The sequence below is a fragment of the Eptatretus burgeri genome, chromosome 4 (genome assembly GCF_056783735.1).
Source record: "Eptatretus burgeri isolate ZD-2024b chromosome 4, Ebu_testis_v1, whole genome shotgun sequence".
In the NCBI taxonomy this organism is placed as follows: Eukaryota; Metazoa; Chordata; class Myxini; order Myxiniformes; family Myxinidae; genus Eptatretus; species Eptatretus burgeri.
In genome coordinates this window covers 135,018,877-135,039,091 of record NC_140964.1, presented here as the reverse complement: position 1 = coordinate 135,039,091, position 20,215 = coordinate 135,018,877, and the positions used below count along the sequence as shown (strand labels likewise).

Below are 20,215 nucleotides of genomic sequence, written 5' to 3'. Positions count from 1 at the left end.
ATCCTGGAGGTTCTGGTTGTAATGTCCGGAGAGCAGCGGGACTCGGATAGTCGTGAGGATTGTCGAACACTGTTTATTGCCCGTCCGGATGCACACTACTACAGACTAGACAACGCCTCAGGCGGCGCGAACACCTTTATCCCTTGCAGGCGCGTGACCTCCAAAACCACTCCTCCACGCCTCCACAACGCTCCCCGCATTGTGCCCGGCCCCCGCAGGCCAATACACCACACTCCTCCCACCTAAAACTGATTATAAAATGACCATCATAATAATAAGCATATTCGGCACAGAATACTATGACATAAAAGCAAAGAGGTACAAAACGATAATAATCAAAAAGCATCGGCACCACCACACAGGAAACAACCAGAGCCAAAAATGGCGTTAATCAGGCGGCCGTGCACCAAAACCCAAACGAGAGAGCACAAAAGGAACCGTGCTTCATCTGCTACCCGCAACCCTAATGCCGTTGGTGTCACCCGGCCCATAACTCCAACCTCTACCCCATCACACCATATAACGTGTTGACGTGAGCGAAACCTTGGCGAAACCAGGGGTGGGGGTAACGCTGAACAGCGAACCAGCCCCGGCTCTGAGCCGATCTCTGAGCCGCACACCAAAACCGCGCATCCAACCCAACCCAGAAAACCATGCACGTCCACACGGACGGTCAGCGCAGCCTGGAGACGTATCAGTGTCATACAACAACAAAAACATTGTCTGCTCCAATGCAACCTTGCCCTCACGTACAGCGCGTCCTCCCAGCATAACCCCCACACATGACAGGGTAGCGAACCGTGGGCTGCCCTCGCAGCTGGAGATCGGCCAGACCTCTTTATTCGCCACGATCGCCCCCAAGCCCTTCACATCACATCGATCATATCGGACATCCCATCGATTGATCCCAGCCAAACATATTATGCTCACACGCGAACTGTCGGCATTTATCTTAACAAGGCTAAATTACATCACTCGTGCAACGAAAATCAAATACGCAACAATCAGCAACCCATGAATCACATCGCGTGTCCGTCTCTTGGTTGTCGTCGCGGCGTTGCGATGAACTGCTTGTCGTCGACGGTCGCGGTCCGCGAACTTCTTGAACGCGACTGGCTCGCTCCAATCCCCCGCTGAAATCACCTGAACGACACGGGTGTGCACTGAACCATGAGCGTAGCAGGAGCGCGGGAGCCCGTCACTGCTGGCACGGCTCCCGTTGCTCCAGACCCCCATACCGTCGTTGCCGGAGGCAATGAACGGCAGCCCACGTTGCATCGTCGCGGCTGCTGCCGCCAGAACCTCACTCTCGGGTCTCGAAGGAGGCACAGGTGCACCTGGAGGTACGAACTCCGAAACAGGAACCGCGAGCCCCTCCCCTCGCACCACGAACCGCGGGAGCGAAACGCGCTGACCCTGATGGGCAACCAAGACGTGTGCCCTGCCAACCGCCGGTAGCGCTTCACCGGCATACGTGTGCAATGCGAGGGTAGCACGAGCGGACTCAACTCGACACACGATCTGTGCCCCGATCATCTCGACCTCCACTGGCATTGGTCCTGTCACCTTCGGACCAATTGAAAACCGGTTCAACATTGGCAGCATCAGTGCCCCGATCATCTCGACCTCCACTGTTATTGGTCTTGTCACCTTCGGACCAATTGAAAACAGGTTCAACATCGGCAGCATCTCCTGCTCCGGGTCGCCGGGATCGCTAGGCCCAGGCTGCAAGATTCGACCCGGGGCGTAAAAGTGTACGCCATGCACAAAACACCGTACCGGCAGTAGGTCTCGACCCGGGACGTAGGGGTCGCTTCGCACACCGCCAACCATGACCGTTATGATGGGCACTGACTCTCTGCACACACACCGTAGACGTCCCCGAGTGCTCAGACCGCCGTCCGACTGACTGCATTGCAACGCTCGGTCACGACCCGCGCCGAAGACCGTGCGTGTGGCTGTGCGCGCCTGGAACATTGCGCTGACCCCTGGATCATCTGCTGCGCACCGACCATCGAGACCCCAGACATTCCTCAGAGCTTGTGCGACAGCCGACGCCGCGTCTGAGCTGAACTTCATGTCCTCGTCCTTTAGCCGTGGCCTCGCAGAAATCATTCTCGAGGCTTGCAAAGCAGAAATAAAACGAACTCCGAGCGCGGCCGTCGTCCACTCAACGCGACTCGCAGGCGCCGGCGGGACGTCAGGCTGCAGGACTCGACGCGCTCCGAAGCTGTGCGCGTGAAAGTCGCGATGCGCTTCCCTGGGACCCTCGCCCCGTGTTGAACTCGAACCGCGCGAGTTGCGCTGAGTTACTCGCTGCAGCGATCCAATCGCCCCGGCCAAAGACTCCAAGTCAATACCGACGTAACCCAGGCACTTTGCACACGCCGATCCGAAACCTCCTCGTCGCCACTGTAATGTCCGGAGAGCAGCGGGATTCGGATAGTCGTGAGGATTGTCGAACACTGTTTATTGCCTGTCCGGATGCACACTACTACATACTACACAACGCCTCAGGCGGCGCGAATACCTTTATCCCTTGCAGGCACGTGACCTCCAAAACCACTCCTCCACGTCTCCACAATGCTCCCCGCATTGTGCCCGGCCCCCGCAGGCCAATACACTACACTGCTAACAGCTATCTTTAGATTATAGAACTGTTTAACAACTGGTGGTGGCAATCCTGAAGAAACTATATTCACAGGGTAGTGTAGGACGCTGTCACCATGTCAAAACGCCATATCTTGATAGATCCAACTCAACCTTGCAGCACATCCAAGCAACCCAAGCCACCTTGCCCAACTAACTGGAAGCTTTGTATTCTTTGCCAAGCAGAAACATGGGAAGCCTTGCAGTGTCCAGCCAAATCCAGCAAGAAACCTGTGGGTAGCAGTTATGTGTCATTGGCAAAGGACCTCCTCCAGTTTCAGGACATTGGCCACATGCCGACTAAGCTGAATCTAGACAGATTGGACGATGGAGGTGGCGTAGAGACCAACGCTGATTGCACACAGTGCTCTGTGGCATAAAACCTGCCGGTTAAAGTACAACCAAACAAAGCTTCAGCGACGAGTACAGCGGAGTTCAAGTGGTGGTTCGACTGTTCACACACGGTCTGCTCACAGCCACGTGAAGCTCACAGAGCCTGTGTGTTTCTTCTGCAATGAGTCAGCTGGCTCTGAATGCTTACATGAAGCGTCAACCAAACAGATAGACATGCATGTTCGGAAGTGTGCCTTAGAGCTGGAGGACACGGAGCTGTTGGCCAAACTTGTCCCCGGGGACATGATTACCCTCGACGCCAAGTATCACCGCAACTGCCTCCGCATTCTCTACAAGAGCCAGACAAGCTGCCTCCAAGGATGAGCATGGGGATGAGGCTCGTTTGCATGGCATCGCCTTTGCTGAGTTGGTGGCATTCATGGAGGACATGCGTGGTGACGATTGTGCTCGTGTTTTCAAGCTGGCAGACCTGGGTGACCTGTACAAGGTCCGACTGGAACAGCTGGGTGCCACAGTGGAGACTCGGATTCATACCACCTGATTGAAGATCCGACTCGTGTCTGCCTTCCCTGACCTAAGAGCACATTCACAAGGAAGAAACACATTTCTGACGTTTGCAGAAGACATTGGAGATGCTCTCAGGAAGGCCTGTGACCATGACAGTGATGCCATGCATTTGGTGCGAGCAGCACAGGTGGTGCGCAAAGAGATGTTCGACACCAAGTTTGCCTTTGATGGATCATTCCAGTCCGAATGCCAGAAAGCAGCGGTTCCACCAACACTCTTGGCTCTGGTTAACATGATTCAGGATGGGGCCAACATCAAACACCAGACCCAGCTGGTGGACACAGCCACCACAACTGCCGCCCGAACAGTGCAGTCTCAAACATGCATGGGCAGTGAAGTCATCAAGCACCTTGCGTCACAGCCGTGACTGTGAAACTCCACTTCCACTCTACATTGCACTGAAAGTCCATGCTGTCAAACGCAAGAGGGGGCTCATTGACACACTTTTCCATCTCGGGATGTGTGTCTCACATGACCGCCTCCTACAAGTGTCATCCAACATCGCCAATGGAGTTTGCTAACGCTTCAGGATGGAAGATGTTGTGCAGAAAGGGAGCACAAAAGTGACCATACGCACGGTCGACACTGATGTCGTGGTATTGGCTGTGGCTGCATTCCTGATGATAAAGTCGGAAGAAATGTGGATAGCTCTTGGTGCTGGCGTCAGTTTCAGGTACATTGGTGTACACAAAGTGATTGGCAAGCTGGATCCAATAACCTGTGCCACTCTCCCAGTCTTCCATGCAATCACAGGATGCGACACTGTCTCTGCATTCGGCGGCAGGCGAAAGAAGAGTGCCTGGGACACGTGGACGGCTCTCCCTGAAGTGACTCAGGCCTTTGAAGAGCTCTCATGGGTGCCAGGTGCTGTGAGCGAGCTGTCCATGTCACGAATGGAGCGCTTCGTGGTGCTGATGTCCGACAGAACCAGCGACACCATGGAGGTAAATGAAGCGAGGAAACAGCTCTTCACTCAGAAGTCCAGGACCCTGGAGAATATCCCACCCACACAGGCTGCTCTGAGGCAACACATCATGCGTGCCACCTGCCAGGCCAACATCTGGAACCAGGCGTTAGTTCCTGACCCTGAGCTCACAAGCCCTTCTGATTGGGGATGGGTAAAGGATGCAACAGGATGGCAGCCACTCTGGACCACCCTTCCAGAAGCATCACAATCCTGCTACGAACTGATACACTGTGGGTGCAAGCAGGGGTGCATCGGGCGCTGCAAGTGCAACAAGGCAGCCCTCATGTGCACTGCCCTGTGCTCATGTTCAGGAGACTGTTAGATCATCTACAGAGGACAAACATGGCCTGAACTATATTACTATCACCCTGTCCATCACTATTCTTCAGATAATTGATACAGATGCATATATGTTAAACTTGTTTAATCCAGCGTAAATAAACACCGGCTGAGGTCATTGTTTGCATAGAAAATGTAACCTGTAGGATATATGTGGAGTCTAAGTAAGAGGTATGTGCAGCAACAGGTAAAATAGCTTTTAAAAAAGTGGTGTATATTGAGGTTTTTCCTGTGATAATGCCAAAAATGAAGATTTTTCATCGTACAAGGTCAATGACCTCTCATAGGGCTCAGAAGTCAAATCTGAAGTGGCTCCACGTCTGAAAAATGAACTTTATGGTATATACAAACACTGCTGAAAATTTTATGCTTTAGTCATAAAATGCACAATACATTCCATATATGAGGTTATCTGCCCCACTATTCAGTGACCTGACAGGCAAATCCTCTTCAAATTTCAAGTCAATGAGATTAAAATTGAGGATTTTAGAAATACCACCTTAGTTATTGACCTTGGGCCCATGCTGACCTTTTGGTCCATGTTAATCTCAAAAATAATTGTCTGGTTGATTTCAGTCACCTGACAGGCAAATCCTCTTCAAATTTCAAGTCAATGGGATGAAAATTGAGGATTTCAGAAATACCACCTTAGTTATTGACCTTGGGCCTCTGACCTCGTGGTTTATGTTGACCTCAAAAATAATTCACTGGTTGAATTCAGTGACATGAAATATAAATCCTCTTCAAATTTCAAGTCAATCGGATGAAAATTGAGGATTTCAGAAATCTCACCGAAGTTGTTGACCTTTGGCCTCTGTTGATGTTTTGTTTGATGTTCACCTCAAAAATAATTGGCGAGTTGAATTCAGTGACCTGAAATATAAATCCTCTTCAAATCTCAAGTCAATTGGATGAAAATTGAGGATTTTAGAAATCTCATCTAAGTTGTTTACCTTTGGCCTATGTTGACATTTTGGTCGATGTTGACCTCAAAAATAATTGACTGGCTGAATTCAGTGACCTGAAATATAAATCCTCTTCCAATTTCAAGTCAATTGGATGAAAATTGAGGATTTTAGAAATCTCACCTAAGTTGTTGACCTTTGTCCCATGTTGTTGACCTTTTGACCTCAAAAACAATTGGCTTCTTCCTTATGACATCCTCTACCATGTGGTGACGTTTCATGAAGATCGGTTTAAAATTGCAACCTGTCGGCGATAAGCAGAGAGACTCACAGACAGAATACAGAATAACAAAATGGACTGACCAATAATATTTTTGAGGTCAACATCGACCAAAGGTCAACAACTAAGGTTGGATTTCTAAAATCCTCAATTTTCTTCCGATAGACTTGACATTAGACGAGGAATTGCACATTTGGTCATTTAATTCAACCACCAATTATTTTTGAGGTCAAATTTGTTTTTTGGATTTCGCAAGTATCATGCTATGCACGACATCTTTCTTGTTTATGTGTTTGGTTCTTTGTGGGTTTTTTGTTTGTGGGGTTTGGTTGGTGTGTTTTGTTGGTGGTTTGTGTCTTTGCTTGATGGTTTTTTGTGTGTGTTGGTTTGTGGGGTTTTTTGTTTTGTGGCCAAGATGCAATGTCTGCCAGAGCAGTACAAGCACAGAGTCACCAAGGGATTGAAATGGATATGAGGTTGACATTGAATAGTTCTCCCAACGTTCACTGAATCCTGGATGCTACCAAAGAATAGACCTCCCAATGTTCACCGAGTCTTGGATGCCACTATAAAGTAGTCCTCCCAACGTTTACTGAATCCTGGACTCCACGACTGAATCGTGCTCCCAATGATTAATAAGTCGTGAACGCTGCTATTGAATCGTCCTCCCAACGTTTCATAAGTCTTGGATGCTACTGTTGAATAGTCCTCCCAACATTTACCGAGTCTTGGACACCATCATTGAACAGTCTTCCAGCCTCCCAACATTTACCGAGTCTTGGACACAATCATTGAACAGTCTTCCAGCCTCCCAACATTTACCAAGTTCTTGGACACGAGGTACCATTGAATCATCCTCCCTATGTTTACTGAGTCTTGGATGCTCCCATTGAATCGTCCTCACTATGTTGACCGAGTCTTGGACACGAGTTATGATTGAATAGTCCTCAGTATGTTTACCGAGTCTTGGACATTACGTACTATTGAATAGTCCTCCCAATGTTTACTGAGTCTTGGACACGAGGTACCATTGAATAGTCCTCCCTATGTTTACTGAGTCTTGGACATGAGGTACCATTGAATAGTCCTCCCTATGTTTACTGAGTCTTGGACACGAGGTACTATTGAATAGTCCCCCCTATGTTTACCGAGTCTTGGACACGAGGTACCATTGAATAGTCCTCCCAATGTTTACCGAGTGTTGGACACGAGGTCGCATTGAACAGTCCTCCCTATGTTTACTGAGTCTTGGACACGAGGTACTATTGAATAGTCCCCCCTATGTTTACCGAGTCTTGGACACGAGGTACCATTGAATAGTCCTCCCAATGTTTACCGAGTGTTGGACACGAGGTCGCATTGAATAGTCCTCCCAATGTTTACCGAGTCTTGGACACAAGGTATCATTGAATAGTCCTCCCTATGTTTACTGAGTCTTGGACACGAGGTCCCATTGAATAGTCCTCCCTATGTTTACTGAGTCTTGGACACGAGGTCCCATTGAATAGTCCTCCCTATGTTTACTGAGTCTTGGACACGAGGTACTATTGAATAGTCCTCCCTATGTTTACCGAGTCTTGGACACAAGGTACCATTGGATAGTCCTCCCTATGTTAACCGAGTCTTGGACAGGAGGTTCCATTGAATAGTCCTCCATATGTTTCCCGAGTCTTGGACACGAGGTCCCATTGAATAGTCCTCCCTATGTTTCCCGAGTCTTTTACACGAGGTCCCATTGAATAGTCCTCCATATGTTTCCCGAGTCTTGGACACGAGGTCCCATTGAATAGTCCTCCCTATGTTTCCCGAGTCTTGGACACGAGGTCCCATTGAATAGTCCTCCCTATGTTTACTGAGTCTTGGACACGAGGTATTATTGAATCGTCCCCCCTATGTTTACTGAGTCTTGGACACGAGGTACCATTGAATAGTCCTCCCAATGTTTACCGAGTGTTGGACACGAGGTCCCATTGAATAGTCCTCCCTATGTTTACTGAGACTTGGACACGAGGTCCCATTGAATAGTCCTCTCAATGTTCACCGAGTCTTGGACACGAGGTCCCATTAAATAGTCCTCCCCATGTTTCCCGAGTCTTGGACACGAGGTCCCATTGAATAGTCCTCTCAATGTTTACTGAGTCTTGGACACGAGGTACTATTGAATAGTCCCCCCTATGTTTACCGAGTCTTGGACACGAGATATCATTGAATAGTCCTCCCAATGTTTACTGAGACTTGGACACGAGGTCCCATTGAATAGTCCTCCCTCTGTTTACCGAGTCTTGGACACGAGGTACCATTGAATAGTCCTCCTTATGTTTACTGAGTCTTGGACACGAGGTACTATTGAATAGTCCCCCCAATGTTTTCCGAGTCTTGGACACGAGGTCCCATTGAATAGTCCTCCCTATGTTTACTGAGTCTTGGACACGAGGTCCCATTGAATAGTCCTCCCTATGTTTACTGAGACTTGGACACGAGGTCCCATTGAATAGTCCTCTCAATGTTTACCGAGTCTTGGACACGAGGTCCCATTAAATAGTCCTCCCCATGTTTCCCGAGTCTTGGACACGAGGTCCCATTGAATAGTCCTCTCAATGTTTACTGAGTCTTGGACACGAGGTCCCATTGAATAGTCCTCCCTATGTTTACTGAGTCTTGGACACGAGGTACTATTGAATAGTCCTCCCTATGTTAACCGAGTCTTGGACACGAGGTCCCATTGAATAGTCCTCCCAATGTTGACTGAGTCTTGGACACGAGGTCCCATTTAATAGTCCTCCCAATGTTTACCGAGTCTTGGACACGAGGTCCCATTGAATAGTCCTCTCAATGTTTGCTGAGTCTTGGACACGAGGTCCCATTGAATAGTCCTCCCTATGTTTACTGAGTCTTGGACACGAGGTATTATTGAATCGTCCCCCCTATGTTTACTGAATCTTGGACACGAGGTACTATTGAATAGTCCCCCCTATGTTTACCGAGTCTTGGACACGAGATATCATTGAATAGTCCTCCCTATGTTTACCGAGTCTTGGACACGAGGTACCATTGAATAGTCCTCCTTATGTTTACTGAGTCTTGGACACGAGGTACTATTGAATAGTCCCCCCAATGTTTTCCGAGTCTTGGACACGAGGTCCCATTGAATAGTCCTCCCAATGTTTACTGAGTCTTTGACACGAGGTCCCATTGAATAGTCCTCCCTACGTTTCCCGAGTCTTGGACACGAGGTCCCATTGAATAGTCCTCTCAATGTTTACTGAGTCTTGGACACAAGGTCCCATTGAATAGTCCTCTCAATGTTTCCCGAGTCTTGGACACGAGGTCCCATTGAATAGTCCTCCCCATGTTTCCCGAGTCTTGGACACGAGGTCCCATTGAATAGTCCTCTCAATGTTTACTGAGTCTTGGACACGAGGTCCCATTGAATAGTCCTCCCTATCTTTCCCGAGTCTCTGACACGAAACTGCAGCTCGGAATTGAGGAATATGTCCTTTTCACAGTACCTGGAGCCACGCACCTTGTCCGCTCTCCGCATTGTTCTATTCGATGGTCAATCATTATAACATAAACCATCGAGGTTGAGACCTTTATTATGATAGTTTTATTTTTATTTTTGGGACAAGACGACATATTTCTGGCTGCGCTTGTGTATCTTCGGTCGCCGTTTATTTAATTTTTTCGGCTTTACGTCCTTTAAACAACAATAAACAGTTGTGTGTGTGTTTTTTTTTGACTCCGGGATCAACAGCTGTGCGGGTCAGATTTTCAAATATTTCATTGATTTGTGGCTCACGTTGTTTGGGGTTTGAATTGGATGGGGAGATCATGACGTGTATCCGAAATGCCATCCGTGCGAAGGAACCTTTAACCAGGCGGTTTGTTTACAGAGCACTCACTGTACGTTAGTGTGGATTGTTGGTGAGGAACAATGCTCGGACATAGCGGCTTGTCGTCCTGAACCATCCCCCACGTGGGACGGGATCGTGTGTTGTGTGTCCGTTCGGTTCGATTCCCGAGCCGACGATAAAACGGTTGGCTTCGTGCTTCGCAGGTACGGCCACGCATCCCAAGGTGCATCAAGTCGGCGTGTGATCCGTCTGCTGGGATCATTTGGTGGATGTTAAAGGTCACACACACACACACACCTGTCCTTTGGCGAAGAGTCGGAGAGCTATCGCCAGCACCCTGAACCAATTTCGAATTCCTGTCCAAATCGACTCCAGTCGAACTGCAAGCTTGAGCAGTCGGCTCGTGAAAGACTTGAGCCAAAACCACGACCCCACAGGTGGGCAGGTGTGCAGGTGTGCGTGCGTCCAGGGCCGTGAAATAACCAGTGGTGCGGGATCATTCACAATATTGTGTGAGTGTTTGGGTTGGTGATTTGATTTGAATTTTGAAGGTACATTAATGTGAGACGAGGAGTCCTCGGTCATGGTGCACTGAGGATCAAAAAGTTCTTAGTAATACCATATATGGAGAAATGCACACCTGACGATGAGTACGTGTTTTGTGTCATCTGGCAGACTATGGCTGAGTTGCTGACCTTCACGACGTGGCTGACATCACGGGGCCTAAGATTGGAAACGGCCCAAGTCATGATTAAGGAGCTGGGCATCGAGAGCCAAGAGTTGCTTCGAACCTGCACAGAGTCTGACATGTTGAGAGCCGAGCTGTTATCGATCGCCAAACACAAGTTTGCTTTTGCAATGTACGCCGAGCTGCATAACTTCATTTATTCATACTCGGAACTGCGAGCCATCCAACCTACGGGCTCTGCCCTAGTGGGTGTTTTGTGCTCGATGCTGAATACCGTGAGTCAAGAGCTGTCTCACTGTGCCCAGAAGCTCAGCTTGTTGACGTCAACGGGTAACGATGGACAGTTTCAGAATGATGGAGGGGTCATCGGAATCAGGATAAGTGACGTATGCAGCCTTCATCCGGAGGAGGATGGAGCAAGCTCCCAATCTGGTATGAGTCTTTGGATTGTTTTTGTTGCTCGTGTTCCAAAAACTTTCAAGGAAAGTTGGTGTATGCTGCTGCATTTAAAAACTCGAAGGGCACTCGGTAGAGCGCAGACCTCCGCCACGTAATGCCTGATCCACGAGAACATATCGGGCCCAATGCATTTTTGAAATATCATGCTGTATATTGTTTTTGGCCCGATCTCTCAATGGTGAAGAATCACTTTAATAATTCTGTGTCGGATCTGGATCTTCATCAAAATCTAATCAGTTCGTCCTTGTCAAACGCCGAACCTGTCCACAAAATTTCATCCGGATCCATCCACAATTTTTTGAGATATCCTGCACACAGACAAACGGACAGAAAGGGGTGAAAACATAACCTTCTTCACCTTCGGTAGCAGAGGTAAAAAGAAGAGATAAAGAAGGGTCAAGCATGCGTAGTGTGGAAGGATTAAGGAGAGACTGGAGAAAAGTTTAGGAGATGCGATAGGAAGGGTGCAGAATATGGGGGAAATGGTGGGAGGGTAAAGTAAAAAAGAGCACTTCATTAGTATGTAATAAATAGATGATCCCTGAATTGGAGAGGGGTACATCACAAAAACGGTTATATTTCGTTTCGAGCAAGGTAGGCGTGCTACACACTGGTGGGAACCAAATATCTCAAGAAAATGTTTTGAGAAATTTTCTGAAAGCTTCCACCCACTTGTGCACCATATCTGGATTAAGAGACCCCAGAGCCATGGACACTGCATCTATAAAGGCCCCCCTCACTTCCCCTGCCCCGCTTGTATTGCCAATTTTTTTTCCGAATCTATACGTGTGTGCGTGCGTGCGTGCGTGTGTGTGTGTCCATAACTCCAAAACCATGAAACCTCGCAGCCTGAAACTTTGCATGCATACTCAGGGAACTCTAAGAAAGTACGAGGGTGAAAATTGAGTGTTTGGGTTCATTAAAACACCCCTTTTGAAGATGATTAACAGACTTATTTAATTATCCTTTTATCAGGCACATCCTCGGCCACCTCACTCTATGGGGTCTTAAAGCGTCTTCTGGGTTACCTCACTGGGGTCTGAATCCGCCTTGTTTTTCGGCCTACTAAAACATGCCTTGACTTGGAACAGGCGCAAAGATTTCTTAACGATAATTATTTCGTTCTTTTTTCACTTTCCTCACTCATATTATTGAATGCCTGTTCGTCATAGCTACGAATCGCTGGATACATTGCAGTGCTTACAAACACCCGGAGACGCCAGTGTTCGTAGCTTTATTTAATTTCCGCACATGCCATAAGCTCAAGAATCTCGTAAACTAAGCCAAATTACAAAATTTAATTTCCAGAATTGAACTTGGCAGCAGTTCTGACGCCTAGAATCAGTTGTCCAATTCGGGCATATTTGATATTCCGGGCATCTCCGGGAGGTGTGTATTTAATATGATGGTTTGGTGATTGTTAATCGCGTGCCAAACGAGCTGTTCCTGATCAACAATCTCGTTGGAGTGCTTAAGCCACTTGGTGAGCGCTCTACAGTATTCCCACTGTCACTGAATACAATATCAATCTACTTGAAGAATGTTCAGACGCCACTCACCTGATTTGGCCCCACGTTGTTCTGCGATCACGACTGCATAGTTAAATATAAATATAAAAAAACACAAGCCGGGAGGCGACGATGGTTCGCGAGCATTATTGAACAATGCCACGATAGGGACAATTGAGTTAGTGGAAGCTTTCGAAGAAGCCTTACCGTAAAAACCTATCTCTTCCGTCAAAATTGACCAAATCAAATCGGATTTTTTTATATGTTGTACTTATGGACATTACGCACAGCTTCTCGGAAATTAAATTGCGAGAAAAAAATCGAGAAAAAATATAAAAATAAATAAAAAGTTCAAGTGGGCATCGCTCCGCCCACAAGGGGCGTGGGACACCCCTCATACAAAAAGACACAACTCGACCATGATATCTAGCTTGTGTCCAAGCTTCATCAAGATCGCATCAAACGCCATGGAACTATGCTCTGGAGAGAGTCACAAACAGACAGCTCAGCAACGGTGGTGTCCACAGCAACAGTTCTCATTTGCACACAACTAGGTCATGGTCTGAACCTACCAACCAAGTTTCATCGAATCGCCATTGTATTAACGGAGCACTGGACCGAACAGACAGACAGACAGACAGACAAGCCGGTAGGCGGACATGGGTAGTCGCCTACCCAATAGAACCTGACGCGATGGGCCTGTTCGATGGGGATGACCTGAGGATTAAGCACAAGAAAATTCATGATTCCAGCTTCAAGGGTTAATGCTGCAGATTGTTTTTTCGTTAAAATAACCCACATTTAGAGGTTTTTCGGCCGTTGCTCGGCAACGGAGGGGTCCATAGCAACGGTTCTTTCTCACACATAACTCGGATATATCATGAACCTACCATACCAGTTTCATGTATATCTGACTCGTAGTCTCTGAGATATAACGAACTTAGTTTTTTTTTATTGTTTTCGACCAGGGTTCATTCAAAGTCTATCTTCTCCAACAGTTTTCATAGGATTCGGCTGGAAATTTTTGACAATATGGCTGAATGTACTGCCCACAGTCACTGGTGGCCCGATTTTTGATTTTCGAAAAAATAATTTTTTTAATGATTTTTCAAAAATTTCAAAGTCCCGTTGCTCGGCAACGGTGGTGTCCATAGCAACGGTTCTCATTTGCACACAACTGGGTCATGGTATGAACCCACCCACCAAGTTTCATCGAAATCGCCATTGTATTAACGGAGCACTGGACCGAACAGACAGACAAACAAACATATCGACGGAAAAACTCATAAGAGAAGAACAAATTTCAAAAATTAAAAAAAAAAAAAAAAAAAATTTTCGACTGGATCGACTACCCAACAGACACAGACAGACAAACGTATCGACGGAAAAACTGATAATAAGGGTAGAACAAATTTCAAAATTTAAAAAAAAAAAAATTCCGACTGGATCGACTTCCCAACATATCGACGGAAATACTGATAATAAGGGTATTTTTTCGACTCGATTGACTACCCAACAGACAAACATATCGACGGAAATACTGATAAGGGTAGAAAAAAAATGTCCAAAAATTTTTTTTTGAGATTTTTTTTTCGACTAGATCGACAACCCAACAGACAGACACACAGACACAACAAAAATAATGGTCACTGCTGGCACCCGTAAACTAATAAAAAGTTCAAGTGGGCGTGGCTCCGCCCACAAGGGGTGTGGGATGTCCCTCATACAAAAAGACACAACTACATCATGATATCTTGCTTGTGTCCAAGTTTCATCAAGATCGCATCAAACGTCATGGAGCGATGCTGTGGAGAGGGTCACAAACAGACACACAGACACAACGAAAATAGTGGTCACTGCTGGCGCCCGCGAACCAATCACTGCTGGCGCCCGCGAACCAGCAGAAACGTTTCGTTGACATCACAGCATGATAGCTAAGAGGTACGCACACTCGATCGAAGCTGTCTTGCCTGGGTTCAAATCCTGACCCAGCTATAAACTGTCATCCCGGTGTTTCGCAGGCAGGGCGATTCATCATTGTGTGTGCCGTTAAACTGTATGTCACATCTGCTGGAATCACCCCCTCTTTTACACCCCCTCTCCCCTCCTCCCCTCTACTTCCACCCCCTCTCCTACTCCCTCCTCCCCTCTCTGTCTCTCTCTGTCTCGGAACATATCTGGACGGTGGTTATGCCCCGATGGTAGTTATCTCTGCACATATTCGGATGATGGTTATCTCTGCACATTCGGATGGCGGTTATATCCGCAGATATTCAGATGGTGGTTTCTCTGCATATATTCGGATGGTGGTTATCTCTGCACATATTCGGATGGTGATTATCTCCACACGTGTCCGAATGGTGATTATCTCCATACGTGTGCGGATGCTGGTTATTTCTGGATGGACTCTCCCCTCACACTGCCTTACCTTGCCCTCTCCTGATGCTGCCTTCCCCTCCTTTCCCCTCCCTTCATGCTGCCTTCCCTTCTCCACCCCTCCTCACTCCTCCACCCCTTCGTCTTCCCCCCTCTATTTTTTCCCCTCCTCCCGTTCATATACCTGTCGTCTGAACAGTGGCTATGTTCAGACAGACCCACCCCAAACACTCCCTTCCCCAGACATATCTGGATGGTAGTTATCTCTGCACGTATCTGGATGGCGGTTAACTCCTGATGTATCCGGATGGTGTTTATGTCCAGACAGTTATCTCCATACGTGTCTGGATGGTGGTTATGTCTGGATTGTGGTTATGGCTGGACAGACCCTCCCCTCACACTGCCTTACCTTGCCCTCCACTCATGCTGCCTTCTCCTTCCCTCCCCACACACTTCTTTCCCCTGCCTTCACACTGTCTTTCAATCTCCCACCCCTCTCCCCCCCCACACCTTGGTATACCTGTCGTCTGGATGGACCCCCCCTACTCATGCTGCTTTCATGTATATACAGTCATGCGCCGCTTAACGACGTTCTGGGCAACGACGGATCGCATATACGACGGATCTGCCAGCTCTGAAAAGAAAAAAATATGTAACTGAAAAATTCCTATCGCCGAGTGATGCAGCCTCGTATAAAAATAGCACATACAATTATGTACACTGTACAGTACATAAGACCTCATAATGATAAACGACAGTGTGGCCCTGTTATAATGCGATCATTGAGGTCCATAAAACTTCATCGCAAAAAAACATGATCATGATAAATCGGGATTCAAGGAAATCGGCTTTCAAACTGAACCAATGTTTGCACGTTTACCTTCCAGCAAGTAAATTAACTTTGAATTGAAGAATTCCGCAAATAAATCGTTGTTACAGTCGACATTAAAACACAGATTTATTTTTGGTGAAGCTTTTTATGTTGTTAAAACAATCGCACCGTTCCGAAAATATATCACGCAATTGACAGGAGCTCGTTTCTTCATTTGTAAATTGTAACATCGATGCAATGATTACGTATTTATAAAATCCAAACGCTAATTATTCACCTTTCTATAATCGATGCGAGAGGAGATTGTAAGCTGCTGCTAACAACACCAATGGTCGTCATGAACAGCACAAAGGTAAATCTAACGCGTCTTCCGTCTCTCTTGGATGTGTGTTACAATTGCCGACAGTATTCAGTACAGTAACATGCTGTACAGGTTTGTATCCGAGGAGCAATAGGCTACACCATAAAGCCGAGGTGTCTAGGTTTGTGTAAGTACGATGTTCGAAAACGAAAAAAAAATGATGTTCGCACAACGACGACGTCGCTTCACGACGCGTTTCTCAGAACGTAACCCCGTCGTTAAGTGGCGCATTACTATATATATGTATATGTTTATAAATATATATTTCCATATATACATATATATGTATATAAATATATATGGACACATATATATCACACCACACCACACCACACCACACCACACCACATGTTCAAAAGTATGTGGACACCTGTTTGTCCAAAATAATTGGCATTAATATGGAGTTTGTTCCCCCTTTGCTGCTACAACAGCCTCCACTCTTCTGGGAAGGCTTTCCACTGGATGTTGGAACATTGCTGCGGGGATTTGCTTCCATTCAGCCACAAGAGCATTTGTGAGGTCGGGCACTGATGTTGAGCGATTTGGTCTGGCTCGCAGCCGGCGTTCCAATTCATCCCAAAGGTGTTCAATGGGGTGAGGTCAGGGCTCTGTGCAGGCCAGTCAAGTTCTTCCACACCGATCTCGACAAACCATTTCTGCAGGGACATTGCTTTGTGCACGGGGTCATTGTGATGCTGAAACAGGAAAGGGCCTTCCCCAAACTGTTGCCACAAAGTTGGAAGCACACACTCATCTGGAATGTCACTGTATGCTGCAGCATTAAGGCTTCCTTTCAGTAGAACGAAGGGGCCAAGCCTGAACCATGAAAATCAGCCTCAGACCATTATTCCTCCTCCACCAAACTTTACGGTTGGCACTATACATACGGGCAGGTAGCGTTCTCCTGGCATCTACCAAACTCAGATTCATCCATCGGATTGCCATATGGTGAAGTGTGATTCATCATTCCAGAGAACGTGTTTCCACTGCTCCAGAGTCCAATGGTGGTGAGCTTCACACCACTCCAGTTGACGCTTGGCATTGCGCATGGTGATCTTAGGCTTGTATGCGGCTGCTCGGTCTACAAACCCATCTCGTGAAACTCTCGATGAACAGTGTTTGTGCTGACTTTGCTTCCAGAGGCAGTTTGGAACTCGTTAGTGAGTGTTGCAACTGACGACCGATTTTTGTTTTTTAATTTAATTTAATTTAATTTAATTTTTTGCATTTTTGCATTTTTTTCTGTGCTACGTGTTTCAGCACTCGGCAGTCCCATTCTGTGAGCTTCTGTGGCCTACCACTTTGCAGCTGAGCTGTTGTTGCTCCTCCACAATTTCACGTCACAATTACAGCACTTACAGTTGATCGGGGAAGTTCTCGCAGAGCAGAAATTTTATGAACTGACTTGTTGGAAAGGTGGCATCCTATGACGGTGCAGCATTGAAAGTCACTGAACTCTTCAGTACGGCCCATTCTCCTGCCAATGTTTGTTTATGGAGATTGCATGGCTGTGTGCTTGATTTTATACACCTGTCAGCAATGGGGGTTTCTGAAATAACCAAATCCATGAAGGGACCCATACTTTTGGCCATGTACTATATATATATACATATATGTATATATATGTATATATATATATATGTATATGTATATGTATATATTGTTGCGGATTCGCGCCCGCCGGCGTGCGAACGGCCACGTAACTCGAATCGCGGCACGTCGCCCACCGGACGGACAATCCAGTCGTGACCCTCTCGGACTAACGCCGGGAACCAGTCACGGGTGGACCTTTCGGTCTCACCACGATCGTGCCAATCGGCCCCCGCGTGGGATAGGGTTGCTCGCCAAATTCGACCTACCTAAGTACCCACACGGAGGGTAGACCGGGCGATCGCACCTCGCCGCAGGTCGACTTCGGACACGGGCCACTTTAAGCGACCCGTTCCGTACTATCGGGATAACCGAGCGGTGTTATTCGTCGGCCTCGACAGTTCGATTAATTATCGGGTGTTTTAGCCCACGACCAACCCTTTACGTGAAGCAAGATGGAGATTCAATGAAAGAAAAGACGAAGCGAAGCGGGAAAACAGTTCAACATAACTCACATTTATTTCGCGATGAACGGGAAGCACACATATACAATTACACCAAAAGCACATGTAAAAGGGAAACACAATATTACACAAAAAGCAAATATAAAAGAGAAACACAATGCAGAGCTATCCGACTACCGAGCACACGGCAACACTTATACAATTTTACTTCACAGACGGCGCCGACAACACAGATACCCAAAGCAAAAGAAAAAGAACCACCCTCCAGGATGAGGAGGGTAGACGGGCCTGGGGCCGAGACCGTGTCGGGCCTACCCGTCTGATGATGAGACGCAGAGCGGCGGTGGCGCCTCAACTCCGCGGGCCTCGTGGACAGTGTCTGGTAGGGGGTGGGAAAGGGGCCCCCTTGTCGCACTATCTCAGCGCGGGGGGAAACAGGAGGGGGTTGTTGATGCTCGGGGGATGGCGGATATCACCCTGTCTCGGGTCCCGCGACGAGCGTCTCCACCTCGACCTCGGTCGCGTTGCTGGCCTCTCCGTCTGCAGCTCCCGGCACCGACGCGAGCACCCCCTCGTCCGCCTTCGCCGCCGCCACCTCTCCACAGCTCCGTCTAATCGCCCTCTCCGTCTCCTCTCTTGGCTTGTCCCAACTCTTCACTCTTGACTTCTCCCCTCCGAACTCACAACTGCCAACTGAACTGTTTGGCGAGCGCGGCCGTTTATATCCCCCGTGGCCTCGCTCCCCCACCTTTGACCCTTTACCTCCGACCCTTCACCTCCAACTGGCTCCCCATTGGACCGAGGAAAAGTGGGCGTGAATGCTTTTTGATCCATGAATTTGCATATCGCGACCTCACTCCAACGCCCTGGAGGCGGGGCCAAATCGCCCCACGCTCTCCGATAGGACGGAACAGAAGTGGGCGTGAGTCGTTTTTGATCCGTTTTTCTTCGGAAAGTCTGTGATGTCTCTGAACACACTGCTCGGTGCGCCCTGCACGAGTCCAGCATCGGCGCCCACAAGTGGCGTGGGAATGACGGTGATGCGATGGTGGCGAGTTGTGACGGTAAAGGTCGTGGCTGTTGTTGTGAAGCGGCGTTGTGGTTGGTGGTTGTTGTTGTGAAGCGGCGTTCTGGTTGGTGGTTGTTGTTGTGAAGCGGCGTTCTGGTTGGTGGTGGTAGTATGGCGGCTGGTCCAAAATAAAGATAGTAAAAGAAAAACGGCTATCCTGAAGAGTCGCAGCCCGACTGAATGACATTTATTCCCTCGAAACAACGGGTTTGGGCCTAACTACACATATACTTACAGAGATATCTCACCTAAGGGACCTGAATGGTGGTTTGCGAATTTCGTCAACCACAACAATATATATGTATATATGTATATGTATATATATATATATATATATATATATATATATATATATATGTATATATATATACGTATATATATGTGTATATATATGTATATGTATATGTATATGTATATATATATATATATATGTATATATATATATGTATATATATATATATGTATATATATATATATATATATATATATATATATATATATATATATATATATATATATATATATATATATATATATATATATATATATATATATATATATTGTTACGGCTGTGGAAATTCGCAAACCACCATTCAGGTCCCGTAGGTGAGATAACTCTCAGTACATGTGTAGTTAGCCCCAAACCCGTTGTTTAGAGGGAAATTATGTGATCCATTCGGGCTGCGACACTTTGAGTTAGGCGTTTTTCTGTTCTATCTTAATTTTGAATCAACCGCCATAACCATGAAACCACCACCGATCAACCCTCCACCACCCTCACCTCTCTCCTTCTACGGCCATTCCCGCATCACCTGTGAACACTGAGCGTCGGGCTGTCTTGGGCTCGTTGAAGCGATACGCACCGAGCCGCTAGTGCAAATAGCGGCCTTTCCGAGGGAAAATTCGGATCAAGAATGCTTCACGCCCACTTCTGATCCGTCCAATCAGCAAGT

General features: G+C 47.3%; 1 protein-coding gene and 1 pseudogene across 2 annotated transcripts in view; both read left to right on the top strand.

Annotated features, from left to right (window-relative positions):
* LOC147029176 (uncharacterized) overlaps positions 1 to 20,215 on the top strand; it is a 157,277-nt pseudogene that overhangs the window by 55,714 nt on the left and 81,348 nt on the right. Inside the window, exons 5-8 of the transcript XR_015056977.1 lie at positions 3,340 to 3,509; positions 3,624 to 3,933; positions 10,291 to 10,360; positions 10,591 to 10,878. The product of XR_015056977.1 is annotated as an uncharacterized LOC147029176 (transcript). The remainder of the gene's footprint in view (positions 1 to 3,339; positions 3,510 to 3,623; positions 3,934 to 10,290; positions 10,361 to 10,590; positions 10,879 to 20,215) is intronic.
* LOC147029177 (uncharacterized) lies at positions 161 to 10,352 on the top strand. Its single transcript, XM_085876410.1, has 2 exons — positions 161 to 9,823; positions 10,119 to 10,352. Exon 1 carries the CDS (start codon positions 4,101 to 4,103, stop codon positions 4,857 to 4,859), a length of 759 nt encoding a protein of 252 aa, XP_085732536.1. The 5' UTR covers positions 161 to 4,100; the 3' UTR covers positions 4,860 to 9,823; positions 10,119 to 10,352.